The 20299-nt window shown below is 37.8% G+C and overlaps 2 protein-coding genes across 3 annotated transcripts in view; one reads left to right on the forward strand and one right to left on the reverse strand.

Moving 5' to 3' along the window:
- The window catches only part of LOC309621428 (centrosomal protein of 78 kDa-like), a 39036-nt gene extending 31508 nt beyond the window's left edge, over positions 1 to 7528 (forward strand). The window contains exons 7-8 of one of the 2 annotated variants that reach the window (XM_082408923.1): positions 5267 to 5381; positions 6897 to 7528. In XM_082408923.1, coding sequence (XP_082265049.1) covers positions 5267 to 5381; positions 6897 to 6978 — 197 coding nt within the window. In that variant the 3' untranslated portion in view covers positions 6979 to 7528. The other variant, XM_082408924.1, reaches the window with a different exon arrangement.
- The window catches only part of LOC309621425 (uncharacterized protein), a gene marked incomplete at its 5' end in the record, with an annotated part of 96758 nt that continues 83274 nt past the window's right edge, over positions 6816 to 20299 (reverse strand). The window contains one exon of the mRNA XM_082408918.1: positions 6816 to 7087. Within this exon, the coding sequence (XP_082265044.1) occupies positions 7076 to 7087 (12 nt within the window). The 3' untranslated portion in view covers positions 6816 to 7075. The remainder of the gene's footprint in view (positions 7088 to 20299) is intronic.

Below are 20299 nucleotides of genomic sequence, written 5' to 3' on the forward strand. Positions count from 1 at the left end.
TCAGCATTAATTGAACATATGCTGTGTACCAAGCACTCTTCTAATTCTATGTGTTTTAAGTCATGTAATCCTCACAAGAGCTCTGTGATATGGGAGCTTATCTCCATTTTATAGATGAGGAAGTTGAGGCCTAGAGTTATAGAACTTGTCCAAGGTTATCTAGCTAACGGGTAGTGCCAGGCCCATTTGCCTCAGAGAATCTGAATGTTTACAACATAATATAAAAGAGAAATTTAATTACTAATTATATAAAGAAGATGACAAGTTTTCATCTATCCAGTTAGAGAAAAACACACAGTCTGTCTTTCACACACGTACATCTTGTATTGGCAGGGATTTTCCTTATTAAGCAATTATTTACTGACCATCTACGTTGTGCTAGGCACAGGTGCTGGGGATAAACACTTAATAAAATACACCCCCTATCTTCAAATAACTTGCACTCTAGGTGAGGAAGTAAGCCAACAGTTACAGTAGAGGTTATATACCAAGTGATACATCGCTGATGGCAGTATAAAATCTCAGAAATCTTTTGGAAAGTGGTTTGGAGATAGGTACCTCAGAGCCTTAAAAATATTCATTTGCTTTGATCTCAAACTCATTTTTATGCATTTATTGTAAGAATGTTATTCTCAATATGGAAAAAAGCCTTCATGCATAAAAACGGTTATTTTGTCTTATAATATTGAAAAGTTGGAAAGAATTTAAATGTGTAAAATGGTTAACCAGTAAACCCACTCAGTGCAATATTTTGTAGCCCACAAAAAAAAAAATCAAGGTTATGAATCCCCTGATTATATGAGAAATGATTGATTTCAATGTTAAGTGGAGAAAAGTTGAACATAAAATTTGATATCCAATATGATGGGAGCTTTGTCCCAGATAAATCACCCTAGCCAGTGTACAGAAGGGATGAAGGAGAGCAGATGACAGGAAGGAAAATTATTCCAAAGCCTTATCATTAGTCTTACTTAAGTAATAGAATATCAAGCAATTTTACTTTCTAACTTTTTTGGTTCCATATTTCCACATAAGGGACATGAATTATTAATACTTTGTAGGAGAGGGGTACACTTTTTCACAAAAATTTCACACTGTGTTCTAATTCCCTCCATTAGAGGGAGAAACTATTTCATGTAATTGCACTTTGATGTGCTATTTAGAACCAGTCAGGAATTTTAGTCTACTTTCCTCTGACTGTGGTGAGGGTTTTTTGTTTGTTTGCTTATTTGTTTAGAATTTCTTTGAAATCAGTTTTAGAAGATTGATTAAACCATTATGTTAAAAGTAGAGGAATTTTGCAATTTTTTCCCCTTTTTTCCCATTGAAAACTTGACTGGCTTTAGTAATGAAACATTAAAGAATTTGAAGTTCTTAGACTCTCAATTTTTTAAACATGTTCTGAATATAAAAATATATGTTCATTGAGCAAATCTTTGAAAACAGTGAACAACTTATTGAAGGAAATAAAAGCCACCTCTGCGTGTACACACACCTAATCTGCTCTTTTGTCTTCAAAAAGTATCAAAAATATTTTGCCATGTCACTAAATACTCTTCTACATCAGAGAATTTGATTAAGCTTATGCATCATCTCCCAGGAGAAACGCACAGATATATTTTGAATGTAGAACTCCTGAAGCCCGTTCATTAACTCTGGCTGAGACCTCTTGTCATTCTTTTCTTAGTGGCTTCACAGCGCATTCCTTCATACGGTGAGCTATTTTTATTGAAACCAATCCCAATTTGGAGGCTCTTAGCTTTCTTCTAGGGTTTGGTTATAAACAATCTTATGACATCATGTTGGTAGATAAATCTTTGCCCACATCTTTAATTTTCTTAGGGTAAACTCCTGATGTAGGATTGTTGTTAGGTACCAAAAGCTACTCTCCAGAAAGTGATACCAGTTCCTCTCCCAATGATGGCATATAATAGAGTTCCTCATTCTTTAAGTGATTGTTCAAAGCAGTTAAAATGTATAAATATACCTTACTGTTTTCATAAGTATAGGTATTCTGACTGTTTATTGCTGCATAAGAAACCACCCCGAAACAGTGGCCCAAAACAATGACAGTCATTTATTTTGTCCACGAACCTGGAGGTTGAGTAGAATATTAATTCTTTTACTACACTCTCACTGACTGAAAACAATACCTATTTGACTAGCTCACAGTTCTGCAGGTCAGAAGTCCAGGCACAGCGTGACTGGGTTTCCTGCTCAGATACACACGGGAACATGTGGGTTCCCTCCTGAGAGTGTTAAAGCACGTGAAATTTAAGTGTAAACATTGAGCCCCAAATGTTGGATGTTCACCATAGTTTGTGTGGGTCACAGAGCTGAAATCAAGATGTCAGTCTGGCTGTGTTAGCATCCAGAGGCTCTGGGAAAGAATGCCTCCAAGCTTCTTCGGCTTGTTGGCATAATTCAGATTCTGCAGTTGCAGGACAGAGGTCCCCATTTCCTTGCTGGCTGTCAGTCGGGGGACGGTCTCAGCTCCTAGAGGCCTCTCGCTTGCCTTCCCTGCTGCAGCATTGGACTTCTTCAGAGCCAACAATGGAGGGTCTCCCTCTTGTCCCTTTTGTACTTCAATTCAGGAAGAGTTCAAGTCTTTTCATGGGGTGCCTGAGTAGGTCACATCCACCTAGAATAATCTCCCTATCTTAAAAAATCAACTGATTTTGAATCTTAATTCCGTCTGCAAAATCCCTTCACTACAGCACCCAGATTTAGGGTTTGATTGTTTAAGTGGAAGGTTTGTGTACTTCAATAAGTAGGAGTCTTAGGGGCTCTGTTAGAATTCTGCCTATTGCAAGCAGTGTCCCCACTTCAAGGACCGAAGTGTCTTAGTTCCTAAAACTTCTAAGAGAGCTTATCAGTGTTCATTTTATTTGATTGACCTTGGTGAGTGGGAAGACTACCACCTCCGTGAACAGGAACGGCACCCAGCTTCCCGAGTCCACAGTGTGGCTCTGCTACTTAGTGGTGTCACCTTGGCTGTGCTGCTCTACTTACTCTACTTCTCTGCCTCTGTTTCCCTCATCTGTAAAATAACATGGAGTTAGTGATTGTTCTTTCCTCGTAGGGTTTTTTTTAAAATAAATTATTTTATTTATTTATTTTTGGCTGCGCTGGGTGTTTGATACTGCTCACGGGCTTTCTCTAGTTGCGTCGAGCAGGGGCTACTCTTCCTAGTGGTGTGCGGGCTTCTCATTGCGGTGGTTTCTCTTGTTGCGGAGCACGGGCTCTAGGCACGCAGGCTTCAGTGGTTGTGACACGGGGGCTCTAGAGCGTAGGCTCAGTGGTCGTGGCGCACGGGCTTGGTTGCTCCGCGGCATGTGGGATCTTCCCGGACCAGGGCTCGAACCCGTGTCCCCTGCACTGGCAGGCGGATTCTTAACCACTGCGCCACCAGGGAAGCCCCCCTCTTAGGGTTTTGATGATTAGATTATTTAATGCCCAGGGAACTCCAGGAACAGTGCTTGACTGTAAATTGCTTTAAAAATGATTACTTTTTAAAAAAATGCTTTTGAATCTGCAATTATGCAATTCAGGTATATTAAGCATGTTCATTAATAGGACTTCCTACTATAAAGAGACCCACGAATAAAAATAGAAGTTTTCTTTCTTGGTCTTAACTATTTATTTCTGACTTGCTATGTTATACGCATATGCCTTTTATGGTGGGCTGCCACAAATTTATGTTGGAAAAAGTGGAATTTAAATAAATCTTTACTATGCTAATTTGATAGATTTTGATAATTCGTTTCACTAGCATGGTATGATATTACCAGTAGCAGACTAAAACCTGAGTTCACTTCTGGCTCTGCCCCTAAATCCTGATGAGTCCTACAGCTGGAAAGGTTTTTGGATATTATACTACGAATTAGTTATAATATTTACTCTGTTTGTTTAGGAAAAACTGGAGGAGTGCCTAAAGCAGTTAAAGGAGGAAAGAGTAATAAGACTTAAGGCTGATAAATGAGTCAATGAGGCAAACAATTTCTTATACTTTTGAGAGTGTTTTCGTTTTATTTTGATTTGATTTTAAGCCATACACACAGTTTGTAAACTTTAAAACTGTAATATGTTGCAAATTGGTTGTATCATATGGACTTTTGCATTTACTGGTATTTAGTGATCATATGATCTATATTCCAGAAAGCATGTTTTTAAAAATGTGAAAATCTCATTTTGTGTGTGTGTGTGTGTGTGTGTGTGTGTGCTTTCATATGACACTAGCTTATTTTCTGTTCATGATTCTTTGATTCAAGAAAGCACTTTTTGTGCATATACTGTATATACAGTAGCATAAAAGACATGATGAGACTCTCCTGGCAATGAATTAGGAAAGTGAATCATTTAAATAAATTTAAGATATTGGAAAACTTGTACGAATGCAATGCAAGATAAAAATATATACTATAAGAATTACATTAGGTAATGTGCATGAAAGCAGGGCATAATCTAAAAAGTTCCATCTAAATATACTTTATCATAGGTTGAACGTAGGGAGGAATTTTTCAAAGTGCATCCGTTGGATTGGCGGACACTCATTCAATAAGTGTTGAGCACCTGCTTATATAAGGCAAAAGGGGCATCATGAACATAACAGCCTTTCTGAGAAATACTAGAGTTGAGCTTATAGGGGTTTTAAGTGCATAGGTGATGAGCGGAAGGGGAAGAGTGCACGGGAGTGAATATTTGCAAGAAGCCAAAGAAAATATTGGTGATCGTACATTTAATAAATTGGGTTGGGTATGATTTAGGACTTTTAAACGTAAGCATTAGATAGTATGCTCACTAAAGTTAATTCTTAACATTCAGCAGAGTTGTAATATGTTTTGTTCAAATCAGATTCTATAATTCACTTTCTAATTTAAGGGAAACTTAAAGCAGGTAATTTTCTAATGTGGAATGAGGCTCCATTATGAATTTAACCAGTTAGAAATGTGATCTTTTGTGAAAGATCATTAATAAAACGATAACTTTGGTTTATTTATGTACCAGCTAAGTGTTATATAGGAAACTTTGTTGGGTGCCTGGGGGTTTTGGTTATTATGTGATATGGTCTCTGTCTTTACTGGTGGCGAGTTAGGTTAATTACAGGTTAATTACATTTTGAGTGTTTTAGTTTTGTTCCTTGAAACTAGACAAGACTACTTTTGATGACAATGAGAAAAAAGCATGTCAGACATTTTCAGTCTTCTTTTATAGCTGGAACATGAAAATGCCCAGTTAAGAAATATAAAATTCTCTTTGTCTGAAGGCCTTCATGCCCACTCATTGACAAGCATGATCCTGGATGAGGAAGGTGTTTTGGGCAGCACTGAGAATTCTTTTCAGAAGTTCCATGCTTTCTTGGATCTCCTTAAAGATGCTGGGTTAGTTCATTTCTCTTCATGGCATTCTTCTCTTTGCGACTATAACGGTAGTTTGCTGAGGAACTGGAGCGATTTTCATCACTTACGTGGCCATATTTAGCCAAATTTAGTATAATTATCGGTAATATAGTTGACGTTTTAAAATGAGGAATTAAATTTTTTAAGAAATGCAAATAGGGCAGCCTGCTTTGGTAGAGTGGGGAGCCCATTATAAAAGAGTAACCTGTAGACAGAGTAATTAGTAGGTATAGTTTTTTGTGAAGACTAAATTGAAGGCAGTGTCCATTGAAAATACTTGGGAATGGATAAGAATTTTCCTATCTTTCATTTATTTTGCTTGTTTGATAAGTTTGAATTAAAGTTATTTTTGTCTTAGACATAAAAATTATTATTAATCTTCAGGGAAGATATAGGTCAGTGGTTCTCAACCGGGAACAATTTTGCCACAATGGCTGGTATAGATCAGTCAGATTTTCATTTACTAGGTCGTCCCCAGATGAATTCTACTGTTAGCAGTCCACCTAAAGAAGAAAAGAAGGCACTTGAAGAAGAAAAATCAGAATCCAAGCAGAGTGCCCCAGTACAAATGCAGAATCTCCAAGTAAGTGGACAGGACAGCACTTAATGATTCTAAGAGTGATTAGCAAAAAGGAAATGACCAAGTCAGAGAGAAAATAATAATGGTCGGTCTCTAATAGTTCACATGCTCGGGAGCTAGAGGACTGTGGAGTCCTCTCCAAATCTGAGATTAGTAAATGTGGGCCCATTTCATGATACTGTATTGCTGTACATAAGAAAACTGGAAGTTCTTTAGAAAATTTATGAGTTAAAGCAAACTCTCCTTAATGAAGAAAGAAAACATTACAGAAAATATTCCAAATTTTAAATTGTATAAATGTCTATTCTATTCATATTTTATCTAGGTTTCTATTTGTATGCAGTCAGCTTACAATGAAGGAACACTAATGAAGGGACACGTATTGACAGAATTTTTAAAATAAGTAATCTTGACATAGCTAATACGTAAGATATTATAGTGACTCACCTGGTCATGGGAATGGGAGGGGAAACATGTCAGCTTTTCCTCTAGCGTTACTTGGAGCCCCCTTCACCCACCTCAGCCAATCTCAGACTGGTCTTGGGAACTGACAGCTTGAGAACACAGTCTGGTCACAAACTATATACTGTTTACATGTGCCTGGAGGATAGAAAAGAAATTAATTTTCTTACAGAGTAGGGTTTCATTTTTAGTGAGGGAAAGGAAGTGGGTAATAACTACCCCAATCACCAAAGTCTGAAAATGTAGCAGACATAGCCTTGGATATAGCTAGGTTAAGTTGAGAATCACTTGGCAAGATATAATTAGAAAAAAACTGGCTCTGAAATCTTCTGAATAATCAATTACTGTGTTAATAATAAGATCACAGAATAACATTGACGTTTTGAACTCTACTTTTTAATGGTTGGCTTTGTTCATCACTGAATTTTTGTCTTGTCTTTTGTCTTTCCCTCCAGTTTCAGAAAATTACAGGTGATGCTGGGCTTCCTTTGCCTCTCGACTCCTTCCATGTCCCAGTCTCTACTCAGGAGGCCTTAGAAACTTCCAAAGACAACCTGGGGGTCCCAGTCACAGAGCAGCAGCAGGAGTCTTTTGAAGATTTCATTGCCAGAACATGTTCTCCCTTCAGCAGACGTCATTTCTGGAACTGGAAGTCAAAGAAAAGAAGAGGAATTATCTAGAAATAGCAGGTCTTCTTCAGAGAAAATGAGCAAAGCAGGTGAATAAACCAAAAAATACTCTGCTAAGAAACAACCTGGGGAGGACCTGCATTCCTGCTCTGACTCACCTGTAAAGCAGAAAAGCAAAGGAATGGGGCAAAAGAATTCTTTGGTTAATAAAGCAATTAAAAGTGAGTCTTTGAAAAAACACATTTCTGTTAAGAAAGAGAGTAGAATAGTGACTGTTTCATCAAAGACAACTAAAAGTAAACTCAGTCTACTAGAACATTCTGAAAGTGATACTCTTGGATCTGACTGTGAATTTTAAGAAAGCATCCATACTCTATCATGCCTAACATAGGACTAAATCTTTTAAAATTATGTTTTTGCCTTCAAATTTTAATAAACTACTTATGTTTTTATTATAGCATATGGTATTTTCAATTACTTGACTGGAAGCCATTAGAGAAAGATTTATCTATACTTTTTTATTATAATGAAAGTTTTGGTGTATTTTTCCTTGTGATACTTTGCACCATTCATTCAGCTAGTGTTTTCTGAGGTCTTCATATGTACAGTACTTTTCTGGGTGCCATTGCTTTCAGCAGTGAACAAAATAAAGCCTTTACTCTCCTGGAACTAGCACTCTGTGGTGGGAGAAAACATAAACAACAAAACAGGGTAAGGGGTAAAAAGAGATGGGAATAATAAATGGAATAGTTTTACCATTTGGTTAAATGTCAAACTATTATAAATCACATGGCCAGAAGCCATTGACGTATTTTAATTCACAATAACCAGAGAGCCTCAAACATTTACCAAGGCACTTAACCGTGTTTATGGATTACAGCAACGCTATGAGATTGGGAACTATTACCATCCCCATTTTATAGATGAGGAGTCGGAGGAGACATTATGTGAGTTGCCAAGAATTACACAGCTATAAGTAAGTGGTAAGCTGCGATTTGACCCGAACCCATGCTCTTTTTTTTTTAAATGTACGGACTTTATTATGTTTCATTTGTTTCTGATTTATGTGATTATTTTCTTTAAAGATGTTTTTTGATGTCGACCATTTTTAAAGTGTTTATTGCATTTGTTACAGTATTGCTTCTGGTTTATATTTTGGTTTATGGCCACAAGGCATGTGGGATCTTTGCTCCCCGACCAGGGATCAAACTCTCACCCCCTCCATTGGAAGGCGAAGTCTTAACCACTGGACCACCAGGGAAGTCCCCCTTATGTGATGATTTTTATGGCAATTTTTTTAAATTTTATTTTTTATTGACGTATAGTTGAATTACAGTGTGTGTTAATTACTGCTGTACAGGAAAGTGACTCAGTTATACATTTATATACATTCTTTTTCATATTCTTTTCCATTGTGGTTTATCACAGAATATAGAATATCGTTCCCTGTGCTCTACAGTAGGACCTTTTTGGTTTTTTTAAAATACATCCACTTTTTTTTTAATAAATGTATTTATTTATTTATTTATTTTTGGCTGCGTTGGGCCTTCGTTGCTGCACGCGGGCTTTCTCTAGTTGCGGTGCGCAGGCTTCTCAATGTGGTGGCTTCTCGTGTTGCAGAGCACGGGCTCTAGGTGCATGGACTTCAGTAGTTGTGGCATCAGGCTTAGCTGCTCTCTGGCATGTGGGATCTTCCCGGACCAGGGCTCGAACCCGTGTCCCCTGCATTGGCAGGCGTATTCTTAACCACTGCGCCACCAGGGAAGTCCCATGTAGGACCTTTTTGTTTATCCATCCTGTATATACACCAGTTTGCATCTGCTAATCCCAAACTCCCAATCCAACCCTCTCCCACCCCCTCCCCCTTGGCAACCACCAGTCTATTCTCTATATGCTTGGTTATGTTTCTGTTTCACAGATAGGCAGAACCCAGGCTCTTAATTACTTTGTTATCCTGTTTCCTTGTTAAGAGAGGAAGGGTTTAAGGAAGGCACCGAGAGAGCAGCCAGTGAGCAGTGAGCAGTAGAAGTGCAAAACAGTGGGGCTATCAGAAAGCACACCTGTCTCCTTTCCCCATCGTGAGCCGAATTTTTAAACGGCAGAGTATGTAAGAGTATGTGATGACACATCTCTGGATTAAATTATGTCTCTCTGGTAAAACATGTACAGATAAGTCTTTAGTTCATTCAGACTGAAAGGTGAGATCAGAGAAGAGCTGGAGTGTCAGATTTCTTCTAGAAGTTCCTGCCTGATTGTTACTAAGAGGGCTACTACAGTACTAGTTAGTTCATTAGTCATGGATTGAGTGTTAGAGGAGCGAAACAATGAGCAAGATGTAGCGTTGGCCCTTTAGCAGTGGAGTGAGAGGGGAAGACACACAGCAGATGTCTCATCCTGCACGTGACATGCTGCTGTGACGGACATATTCAGGGCGTTTCATCAGTGTTTGTGGAAGAAGAGGGGGAGCTGTGAGGCAAAGAAAAGTCATGGAAAGAGGCAGTCCCTAAGCTAAGTCTTAAAGGACTCGTGAAAAACTGGTGAGTCAGCCGGTGAAGGGCAAGGACACTCAAGGCAGAGAGGACAGCGGAAGTCCAGAGCCGTGAGTGTGCGAGGGGTGTGTTACGGAGCCACAGGCACAGGCTCTGGCGCATCAGTGCAGTGTCACCAGGCAGTGGCAAGCGCCCCTAAAGGAGGCAGCGAGGAGGAGGAGAGCGGGTCTTAGCCATCCATGTGCGTGGAGCTGGTTTCCTCAGAAAATAGCTAAGAATGGAAAGGACAAGTTCAGGTGGCATTTTAGACCACTGACGTCAGTATGGATGAGGAATCTGAAGAAGCCTGGAGACAATTATGCCCCACTCTTCTGAGGAGCAGTGTTTTTTATTTTCGAGTGGGACTTTCATGCTGCCACCTCCTCTCCTGTCCCTACTGAAAGGTTTATGGGCCGGCAGAAGGGAGAACCTGGCTTAAGTAAAGGTAATCAGGTTTCTTTACTGCGCAGCTTCTCGGGGCTGCTGTCGGCTAATGTTCATTCTGGATCGTCACAGCAGGCGTATGGTACACAGCCATCCTCAAAGCTATTTGACTCTAGAGTCCTTTTTTAATAGAAGTGTCTAACAACTGGTTCCACCAAACAGCAATTTGGTAACTTCTAGACCAGGTAATAGCAAGAAGAAAGGGGTCTGAAATAAGGTATAGATGAAGGGAGGAAATAAGTTCTAATTGTATTTAGGAAATTACAAGCAAGACTTGATCTTGGGAAGTAAGGAAGAAGTAGGAGGCGGAGGCTGAACCCCCATCTGTGTGACTAAGGTTGGGTGGTGGTATCATTGAGTTTGGAAATAGGGGATAAAGAACTGAATTGGGGAAAAGACTTTAGTTCTGGACATGTAGAATTTTAAAGCACCTGTAGAATTCGGGAGACAAACTGGTAGATAACTGGACCTGCACGTGAAGACATGGAAAGATAAAAATTTCAATGTCATCAGCACTTAGCAGTCATTAAAATCATGAAAATGGATGAGATTTCAGAGAATTGTGAGTACTGACAACGTTTAAGTAATAAGCAGAGAAAGAATTCTGGGAAGGAGAGAGGTGACAGAGTTTCAAGAAGGAGGAAGTAGATGACAGTGTCATCCTTCAGAGAATGTAAGTGTCCATTGGATTTGGGCAGTTAGGTCCCCAGTGACCTTAGAGCAGTTCAGTGAAGTGGTGGACAAGAAAGCCAGATGGCGATAAATTGAGGGTGTAGGGCTGCCTGTGGGGGCCAGGTGGGGCTAGTGAAGACAGTGGGAATAGGCTACTCTGAAGGAGTTTGGATGAAAAGAGAAAATAATTAGCAAAAAAGAACTTTTTAGAATGAGAAGGACTTATATTTTATATGTTGAAATGAAGGAACCGATGAAGGAGATCCTGAAGATGTAGATAATAATTTAGAGAACTGGGGAAACATGGACATAGGAATAAGAAAAAAACCTTGCACAGTATGTAAAAATCACTTGTATCCTTCGAGTTGGATGGATACTGGTAAGTTTGGGAGGAAATAAAGGTAAGAAGAGATAGACGTTAAATGAGTTTATACTGATAGCCTCAGTTTTCTTTGACACAGATTTTTCAGAGACACATATATACACATACATAATTACAGTTTTAAAATTCTTTCATAGTTACATGTTTTATTAATCATGTCTGAGAAAAGTCATTGATTTTCATTTTGTACAGCATTATCTTGTAAGGACAAGATACAGTGACAACTTCCAAGCTTTTTGCCTATCAGAGCTGAAACTGAAAGTATCTCCATAATTGAATTTTCACTTCTTATTTGTAATCAGTTTATCCTTAGGAGGATACTTTCATAGTGTTTGATCACAGATGAGTTTGGGCATTGCTATCACTCAATAATGTTAAGCATCTGACAGGTTCTCTCCTATACTATATATTAATTTTTTCTCCATTAAGCAAATATTTATTGGCGGCCTGTGGGAATAAGATACACCTAGGTCCTCTTTCCTTGGTATATTCACAAAAGCCTCTGAAAGTAAATTTCCAAGTCAGGCCACACTAAGGCCTGGCATAATAAGTTTTCATCGTTAACAGTTTTTTTGTGTTTGTGGGTTTTTTTTGTTTTTGTTTTTATGAAGCAAGGATAAGACAGTGTCTTAACTCAGTAGTTGTCCGTCGATGAATAAGTCAAAGAAGACACTGATGGGGCTTCCCTGGTGGCGCAGTGGTTGAGAATCTGCCTGCCAATGCAGGGGACACGGGTTCGAGCCCTGGTCTGGGAAGATCCCACATGGCACGGAGCAACTGGGCCCGTGAGCCACAATTACTGAGCCTGCGCGTCTGGAGCCTGTGCTCCGCAACAAGAGAGGCCGCGATGGTGAGAGGCCCGCGCACCGCGATGAAGAGTGGTCCCCACTTGCCGCAACTAGAGAAAGCCCTCGCACAGAAACGAAGACTCAACACAGTCATAAATAAATAAATAAATAAATAAAAGAACGTGAAAAAAAAAAAAAAAAAAAAAAGAAGACACTGATGAAGCATGGTACTTTGAATATCCTTTCCACAGAATAGGTAACGGGCCGTCCTGAAACTCTGGTGAGATGCTTATCATTTTCAGATTTTGGAGTGGCAGAGAAAACCCTATTACACCTTGAATTATCACTAGAAACAGGAATTCAGCCAAATAAAAACAGTGCCTCTGCCTACTGAGGTTGTCAATTTCCATCTTAACAAAAGTGAACATTTCCCCTTTAGATTAAAATCAAGAAAAATCCCCTCTGTCCAGGATGCAATAATGAGGTACAAGAAAGAGGAAAGCTGAAGGTATTCCCTCTTTACACCTGAACAGTGAATTCATTCTGATATCAAATATTTGTTATGATTCTGCTATGACCAGGTGCTTTATTGTGTTTAGAGATCAAGTTACCGTTCCTTCTTGGTAAGTAAGAAAAATCCGTTTCAGGACTCTGAATAGTAACTTTATATATTTTATATATATATTAAAACATATATATATTATATATAATATATATTCCACCTATTCAACAAAATTGTAATTTTCATCATCTCTTACGAATGATGAACTGTATTTACTCTTTGGAAAGGGCTTATAGGGAATTAAAGTCTCCATATACTTTTCATATAAGACCATGGAAACCAAATTCTCAAGTGGGAGCAAACTTAGGTTTTGCTATGAAGGTTTATGCTTGCCTGGCCTTAGAGTGGTAGGCCAGGAACTCAAGGTGGAGTTTTCTTCCTCTAAGTTACTTTCATTGATGCCACCCTGAAAACATTTGGAGGGAGTATTTTTTGAAATAGCTTTATCTCAGTAACCCTTTAAAAATGCTTCAGGGTATGGGGAACATAACTGTCAAAATGTTCAAGCAACTCTTGTTGATTTAAGTGTAATTGATCAGGAGCAATACAGGAAAGAGCTGGGTACAAAAGACAAAAGGCCCGAGGCTATTTCATGTATAGTTTTTGCTTATTGTACAAAACAGAGAAAGTTTCATACACTCACACAGCCAAGGTCCCCTACTGTTCTCTCCTTTTAGCATAAATAAAAGAGAGCTAGTTTCTCAATAGCAGCATTCTACCCTTAAGTGGGTACACAGTGATATTCTAATGGTCTCTGGAGCAGGGAATAATTCCGTGGCAGCTCTGACCTCCAGTCACCGGGCTCTCTGTAACTTAAGTCTTTCATGGCCAAGGACTATAATCATTATTTCGATTTCTATTTAGCATCTCAAAATTGAAAGGATTCCATGGACAACAAAACAGGAAGTGATTTCATGAAGTGTTTTAGTATGGATAAAGTAATAAACTATAAAAATACAAATCATCAGTAAAGCTTTTTCTTTCCGGAGAACTATATTCAGAAATTAATGCAAGCATCTAAGGTGCGCATGTGTGTTTTTTCACCCGTGATCATGTTTGTGTGTGTGTGTGTGTGTGTGTGTGTGCATTCCACTGCTACAGGAGACATGCAAAATAATATCAGATTTGCTACTCTATGAAGTACTGGTTTCTCCCAAGAACTGTGTGCTTGCAGGGTTCGTTCAGGAAGGTGAGTGCCCTACCACCACATCGCAGTCATATCTCATCACCTTCGGCAGCAATAATTTACACTTTAACCTTACATGCAGGCGTATTAAATTACTATTACTCATCAGAACTTGCTTATTAATAAAGCAAGCTGAATTAGCCACTGCAGAATCATATTTGGAAATTCAATGACAATTTTACATTTTTAATAAAGGCTCAGAAATATTATTGCAGAGCAGGTGGTACAGAAAACTGTGGTCAAATTTGACATTCACTAATAATTGAAGTGTGGAACGTGACAGGTGAAAATTGATATTGATTTCTTTCCTCTAATATTTGGAAGAGTTCTAAAAGCTAAATAAAATGAGATAACATGACGTATCAAGTCTCACTGATTTCTTTGATCACCTCCTCCCCACATATCACTCCTTTGCCTACCATGTTTTGAATAATTCAATGCCCATAGTCTTTCCAGCTCAGTGCATTATAAAACACACTCAAGCTGGGTTTCAATCATATTAGACTGAAAGCTGAACTTTTTATGAAGGATTATTTAAGACAAAATGCGTCTTGAGCCCAACAGCCTTTGAAACCAAACAATCCTGGCAGTTCAGTGAGGAAATGTCAACACTGTGGAGAACTTTTGGATTCAGAAAATTCAGTAATCCTATTTGATGTATGTTAACTGTATCAATATTAACAACCTTCTGCTTGATTTCAGCACTGATCTGAGAGCTGAGTTACTGATTTGAGAGCTGAGTTAACTAGTTGTGAAAGCACTGAGAGAGTTGTTCTTGGGTTGAACTTGACCTGCCTCTGGGAATGCTCTCTGTTCTATCCATCTTGAAAAGCTTTATTCAAGTGCATTTCTCTGCCTTCCTTCTTCTCACCTGCACCCCTTGGGAAAACGAAAGATGCTCAAATATAGATGTTAACACTGCAGATGCTCTGTTTGGCAATGGAGTCTTTCAGCTTCCCAATAAAAAATTATATTGCTGATCACCCATTTGACTGAAAAGTGACTCATTTTACTGACAGATCTCTGGATTGAGATGCCAAAAGAAATAGGTCATTTCAAATTTCCTTTTTAATTTGAAGTCATAGCTTTGTGTTGCAACACTACTTGTTCAAAAGTTAGATCATGAAGGTTCCTTCCTATGACCTCCAAATAATTAATCACAATGTTCTTCATTCGGCTATATAAAAAGCAAGCAGAATATTCCTAATTATCAATCTTTCTCTTGAGTCATATAGTTCTTGTAATTCCAAGGAAGAGAAACTCAAATGTAAAGTGTTACAATAGCCAAGCATACCAGCACTGTTATCTAACCATTCAGCAATTTTCTCTGCCAAGTCACTCTGAACCTTAGACTAGTGAGAATGTCTTTTTAATTAATTTTTAAGGTTCTCCTCTATTGAGTTAAAAAATGGTCACAATTTTATAAGTAAAATTAAAGAAAAAACACAAAATAGACCATCTGAGATATTTCCATTAGGCATTATATATATATATAAATATACATAATTTTAATATATATACATATATAAATGCACTGGGATAAATCTCCATCTTCTGTGTCAGTCGGACATAGGTCCATTTTCTTAGGAATAGGGAACTCCTTTCACAATGGAAGTGAGGAAATTGGCTGAACCATCCTTCTTGAATATAATTCCATGAAGCCACCATTGAAGGTTGTCTGGATCTTGGTTCCTTCTAGCAATCTACTCCTCCAACAGTGTGTAGTTCATCAAATTCAGGTCTTTCTGAAGCCAGGCTAGAAATACAAAGTGAGGTGGATGACTAAGGTAACTGACCAAAAAGGAGGAGGAAGAGAGCAAAACAATTTCCCAATTTCATTTTTTCCCATATTCTCTGTGCTTTACAAGGGAAAAAAAAATTTGGGTCTGAGTTCCTTTCATTCTTAGCCCTTGTTGGTTCAAAGTCTGAGAAAAAAAAAAAAAAAAAAAAAAGGTAAAAACAAAAATATGGAGTCCAGAATTCCGTTAGCTCTCTTGCATGCAATATCACAACTTAAAAGGTCTTCCAAAATGAAGGGATAAACTTTTAAAAATATAGCCCAATCTTTTCAATCTAAACAAGTAAACACTAAAAATATATTTTAGAAATCCAGCAAACACACTAACCACAGTCAAAGCAAAGAAAGGCTTATGGCTTACCAAATGACAGTGGCTGTCTACAAGAGAGATAAAGAATACTCCAAAATTCTATCTGACCTGGCAGAGCTCAGCACAGCTACTATTCTTCTTTCCTAAAAGCAAGGCATAGAGAAATTGAATAAAACTTGCCAAAATGTCCCCCGCTGCCTCCAAAAGCAGATTAAAGAAGGGAATGTCCAGAAATCAGGATGAAGAAAACTACTTAGAGAAGCCCCTTCTCCTATCAGTGGACCACCAGGGTTTATCTGGGTAATAAAATGATAATAGGCCTTTTTGTCATCTTCTTTTTATAATTTATACATTTAAATTTCAGTTAACATTTTAAAAATATCCAATCAGAATGACAGGCATTTCCAGAAGTATCCGTTTTTTTAATCCTCACCCTTTTACAAATGTGAAAACTGAGGCTCAGTATAGTTGTCAAGAAATTTTCCTAAATCATTGAAGCTGTAAATTTGGGACCTAAGTCTAAATCAGTTTCTCATTTTATCTTGGCTATCTTCTTGAAATTCTGTTTAGGGACATGGGGAGAGAGAAGGGGAAGCTGGGACGAAGTGAGAGAGTGGCATGGACATATATACACTACCAAATGTAAAATAGATAGCTAGTGGGAAGCAGCCAAGTAGCACAGGGAGATCAGCTCGGGGCTTTGTGACCACCTAGAGGGGTGGGATAGGGAGGGTGGGAGGGAGACGCAAAAAGGAGGGGATATGGGGATATATATATATACGTATAGCTGATGCACTGTTATACAGCAGAGACTAACACAACATGGTAAAGCAATTATACTCCAATGAAGATGTTAAAAATATACATATGAAAGCTATACTATAAAATAGATACAGTGATAATGTATCTGAGAGGTGGAATTATGGCTGTTTTTTAATCTATTTTTGGATTATTTGATTACTTGATTTCTCTATAAAGAATATGAATCCCTTGTGTAATAAAAGTTACTCAAAACCAAAAAACAAAACAAGAAAAAAAACCAATTCTGTTTAGGAAGAGAGGATAGAATGAAGGTTTGAGCATAGAAATCATCTAGAAATCACTGAAGATACTGGGCCTGTAGTGCAGTTTCATTTGTAGTGGGTTTGGCTTACATTCTTATGTTTAGTTTTATTTCTATACAACTATCAAAGAAGGAGAAAGAAGTTGGGTAATATTTGCATTTGCAACTAATCAAAGCAGAATTGCTTTTAGCTTTAACAAAAAGATCGTTTTGTGATCTCAGATTAACATCTTTATTCTTAAATGGAGCATAAATAACATTTATTGGCTAAGATTATTTGCAATAAACAAGACTGTTTACTGTTTACCACCTAGCAGATGACTATTTGTAAGTCTCACTGAGTATGCTAAAAGCTTATACTGAGCTCTCATTTTACCAGAGTGAATTTAAATTAACTTCAGCAGCCAGAATTAATGAAACCGGGTAAATGATCCAAAGATATTCCACAGGGTATTCTGTTTTAATTAGAGATAGAAAATGTGAGTCATTAGAGGTTTTTAAAAATGTTGCATTCTATTACTTTCTCATATTTTAAATCTAGGAATATAGATGAAAACTAAAACATGTTAGCCACCTTAGTTCAGTTTTTAATGTATATCAGCTCTGAATTTATATTGAGTGAATAGTAAAGAGTCTGAATGAAGGACATAATCTGGAGGCATTCAGGTACAAGTAATAAACTTTATTAGAAGTTGAGTATCTGTTAATTAGCAGGCAGCTATATAACTTAACTATAAAGCCACTACAATTCAAACATTGTAGCATTACTACATGAATGAACACATATACAAATTAAACAGAAAAGAATATCCACAAATAGTTCTAAGTATGTCTGGGAAGTTTGATTGTGATAAAGTCAAGGTATAATCTTTAAAATTGATGCCTAGAAAACTACACACCCATTGAAAACTAAAGTCTGTACCTCACACTACATACCAAAATAAATTACACCAGTTGCACATGTAAGAAGCTTGCAAGTTGCCACTTTATCCTAACAAGATGCGTCTTTTTTTTTTTTTTAATGAATTTATTTATTTATTTATTTATTTATTTTTGGCTGTGTTGGGTGTTTGTTTCTGTGCGAGGGCTTTCTCCAGTTGCGGCGAGCGGGGGCCACTCTTCATCGCGGTGCGCGGGCCTCTCACTCTCGCGGCCTCTCTTGTTGCGGAGCACAGGCTCCAGACGCACAGGCTCAGTAGTTGTGGTTCACGGGCCCAATTGCTCCATGGCATGTGGGATCCTCCCAGACCAGGGCTCGAACCCATGTCCCCTGCATCGGCAGGCAGACTCTCAACCACTGCGCCACCAGGGAAGCCCAAGATGCGTCTTTTACGAATGTTTTCTCCGACTCTGTGGCTTGTCTTTTCATTATCTTGATAGTGATTTTCACAGAGCAGAAATTTTCTATTTTAATGAAGTCTAGCTTATCAATTCTTTCTTTCATGGATTGTGCCTTTGGTGTTATATTTTAAAAGTCACTGCCATACCCAAGGTCATCTAGGTTTTCTCCTATGTTATCTTCTGGGAGTTTTACAGTTTTGTGTTTTACATTTAGGTCTGTGGTTCATTTTGACTTAAGTTTTATGAAGGATATAAAGTCTGTGTCTAGATTTTTTTTTTTTTTTTTTACTATGGACATCCAGTTGTTTCAGCACTATTTGATGAAAAGCCAATCTTTGCTCCGTTGTATTGCCTTTGTTCTTTTGCCAAAGATCAGTTGACTGTATTTATGTGGGTCTATTTTGGGGCTCTTTATTCTGTTCCATTGATCTATTTGTTCTTTCACCAATACCACCCTGTCTTGATTACTGCACCTTCATAATAAGTCCTCAAGCTGGGTAGTGTCATCCCTTCAACTTTGTCCTTCTTCAATGAGGTGATAGCTATTCTGGGTCTCTTGCCTCTTCATATGGACTTTAGAATCAGTTTGCCAATATCCATAAAATAACTTGCTGAGATTTTGATTGGGATCGCACTGAATTTCTATAGATTAAGTCGGAAAGAACTGACATCTTGATAATACCGAGGCTTCCTATTCATGAACATGCAATATCTCTCCATTTATTTAGTTATTCTTTGACTTCATTCATCACGGTTTTGTAGTTTTCCTCCTATAGAGGTTGTACTTATTTTATTAGATTTATACTGAAGTATTACATTTTTGGCAGTGCTATTGTAAATAGTGTGGGGTTTTTTTAAACCTATTCCACTTGCTCATTATTGGTATATAGGAAAACAATTGCCTTTTGTATATTAACCTTGGATCCTGCAACCTTGCTATAATCACTTACTAGTTACAGGAGTTTTGTGTCAACTCTTTAAGATTTTCTACATAGATGATCATGTCACCTGTGAACAAAGACAGCTTTATGTCTTCCTGCTCAATCTGTACACCATTTATTTCCTTTTCTTGCCTTATTGCATTAGCAAGGACTTACAGCACAATACTGAAAAGTTATAATAAAGGAGGACATCCTTGCCTTGTGCTTAATCTTAGTGGGAAAGCATTGAGTTTCTCTCCAGTAAGTATGATGTTAGCTATTGGTTTTTTTGTAGATCGTATTTATCAAGTTAAGAAAGTCCCTCTCTATTCCTAGTTTACTGAGAGTTTTTCTCATGAGTACACACTGGATTTTGTCAAATGCTTCTTCCGCATGTATTTATATGTTTTTTTTTTTTCCTTTTCTTTGTCTTGGATGGATTATATTGATTAATTTTCCAATGTTGAACCAGCCTTACTTACCTGACACAAATCCCATTTGGTCATGGTATATAATTGTTTTTATACTTTTGTGGCGTCAACTTGCTAACATTTTGTTGAGAATCTCTGACACAATTCTTATCACATTTCTACTATAAAAGGTTTGGGAGTCTAATGAATTTAAGCTATTAATTAGTCTTATCAAATTGCGCTTTTTATTCAAAGATACACCATAGCAGAACCCTGAGGGAATAGATGGTGAACTGTAAGGCCTGAATTTACACTTCTTTTCTTCTTTATACCCTGAACCCATCTCTCAACAAGTGTTTACGGCTGATGTTTATTTTTTTGGAAATTAGACATAGCCCACTCCATTCATTCATTCAACAGATTCTACAGCAGAAGGGAGGCTTCTAAGGAGGTAGTGTGTATTAGTGGGACTGCAGGTTATTACAGGGAATCCAAGCAAGGCCTCATAATGGAGACAGTGATATTTGAGAAAAGACCTAAAAAAGTGAGTGGAATACTACAAAGCTAGAGTAATCAAGACAATATACTACTGGCACAAAAACAGAAACATAGATCAATGGAACAAGATAGAAAGCCCAGAGATAAACCCATGCACCTATGGTCAACTAATCTATGACAAAGGAGGCAAAGATATACAATGGAGAAAAGACAGTCTCTTCAATAAGTGGTGCTGGGAAAACTAGACAGCTACATGTAAAAGAATGAAATTAGAACACTCCCTAACACCATACACAAAAATAAACTCAAAATGGATTAGAGACCTAA

The sequence above is a fragment of the Balaenoptera borealis genome (assembly GCF_965194805.1).
Source record: "Balaenoptera borealis genome assembly, contig: HAP1_SCAFFOLD_712, whole genome shotgun sequence".
In the NCBI taxonomy this organism is placed as follows: domain Eukaryota; kingdom Metazoa; phylum Chordata; class Mammalia; order Artiodactyla; family Balaenopteridae; genus Balaenoptera; species Balaenoptera borealis.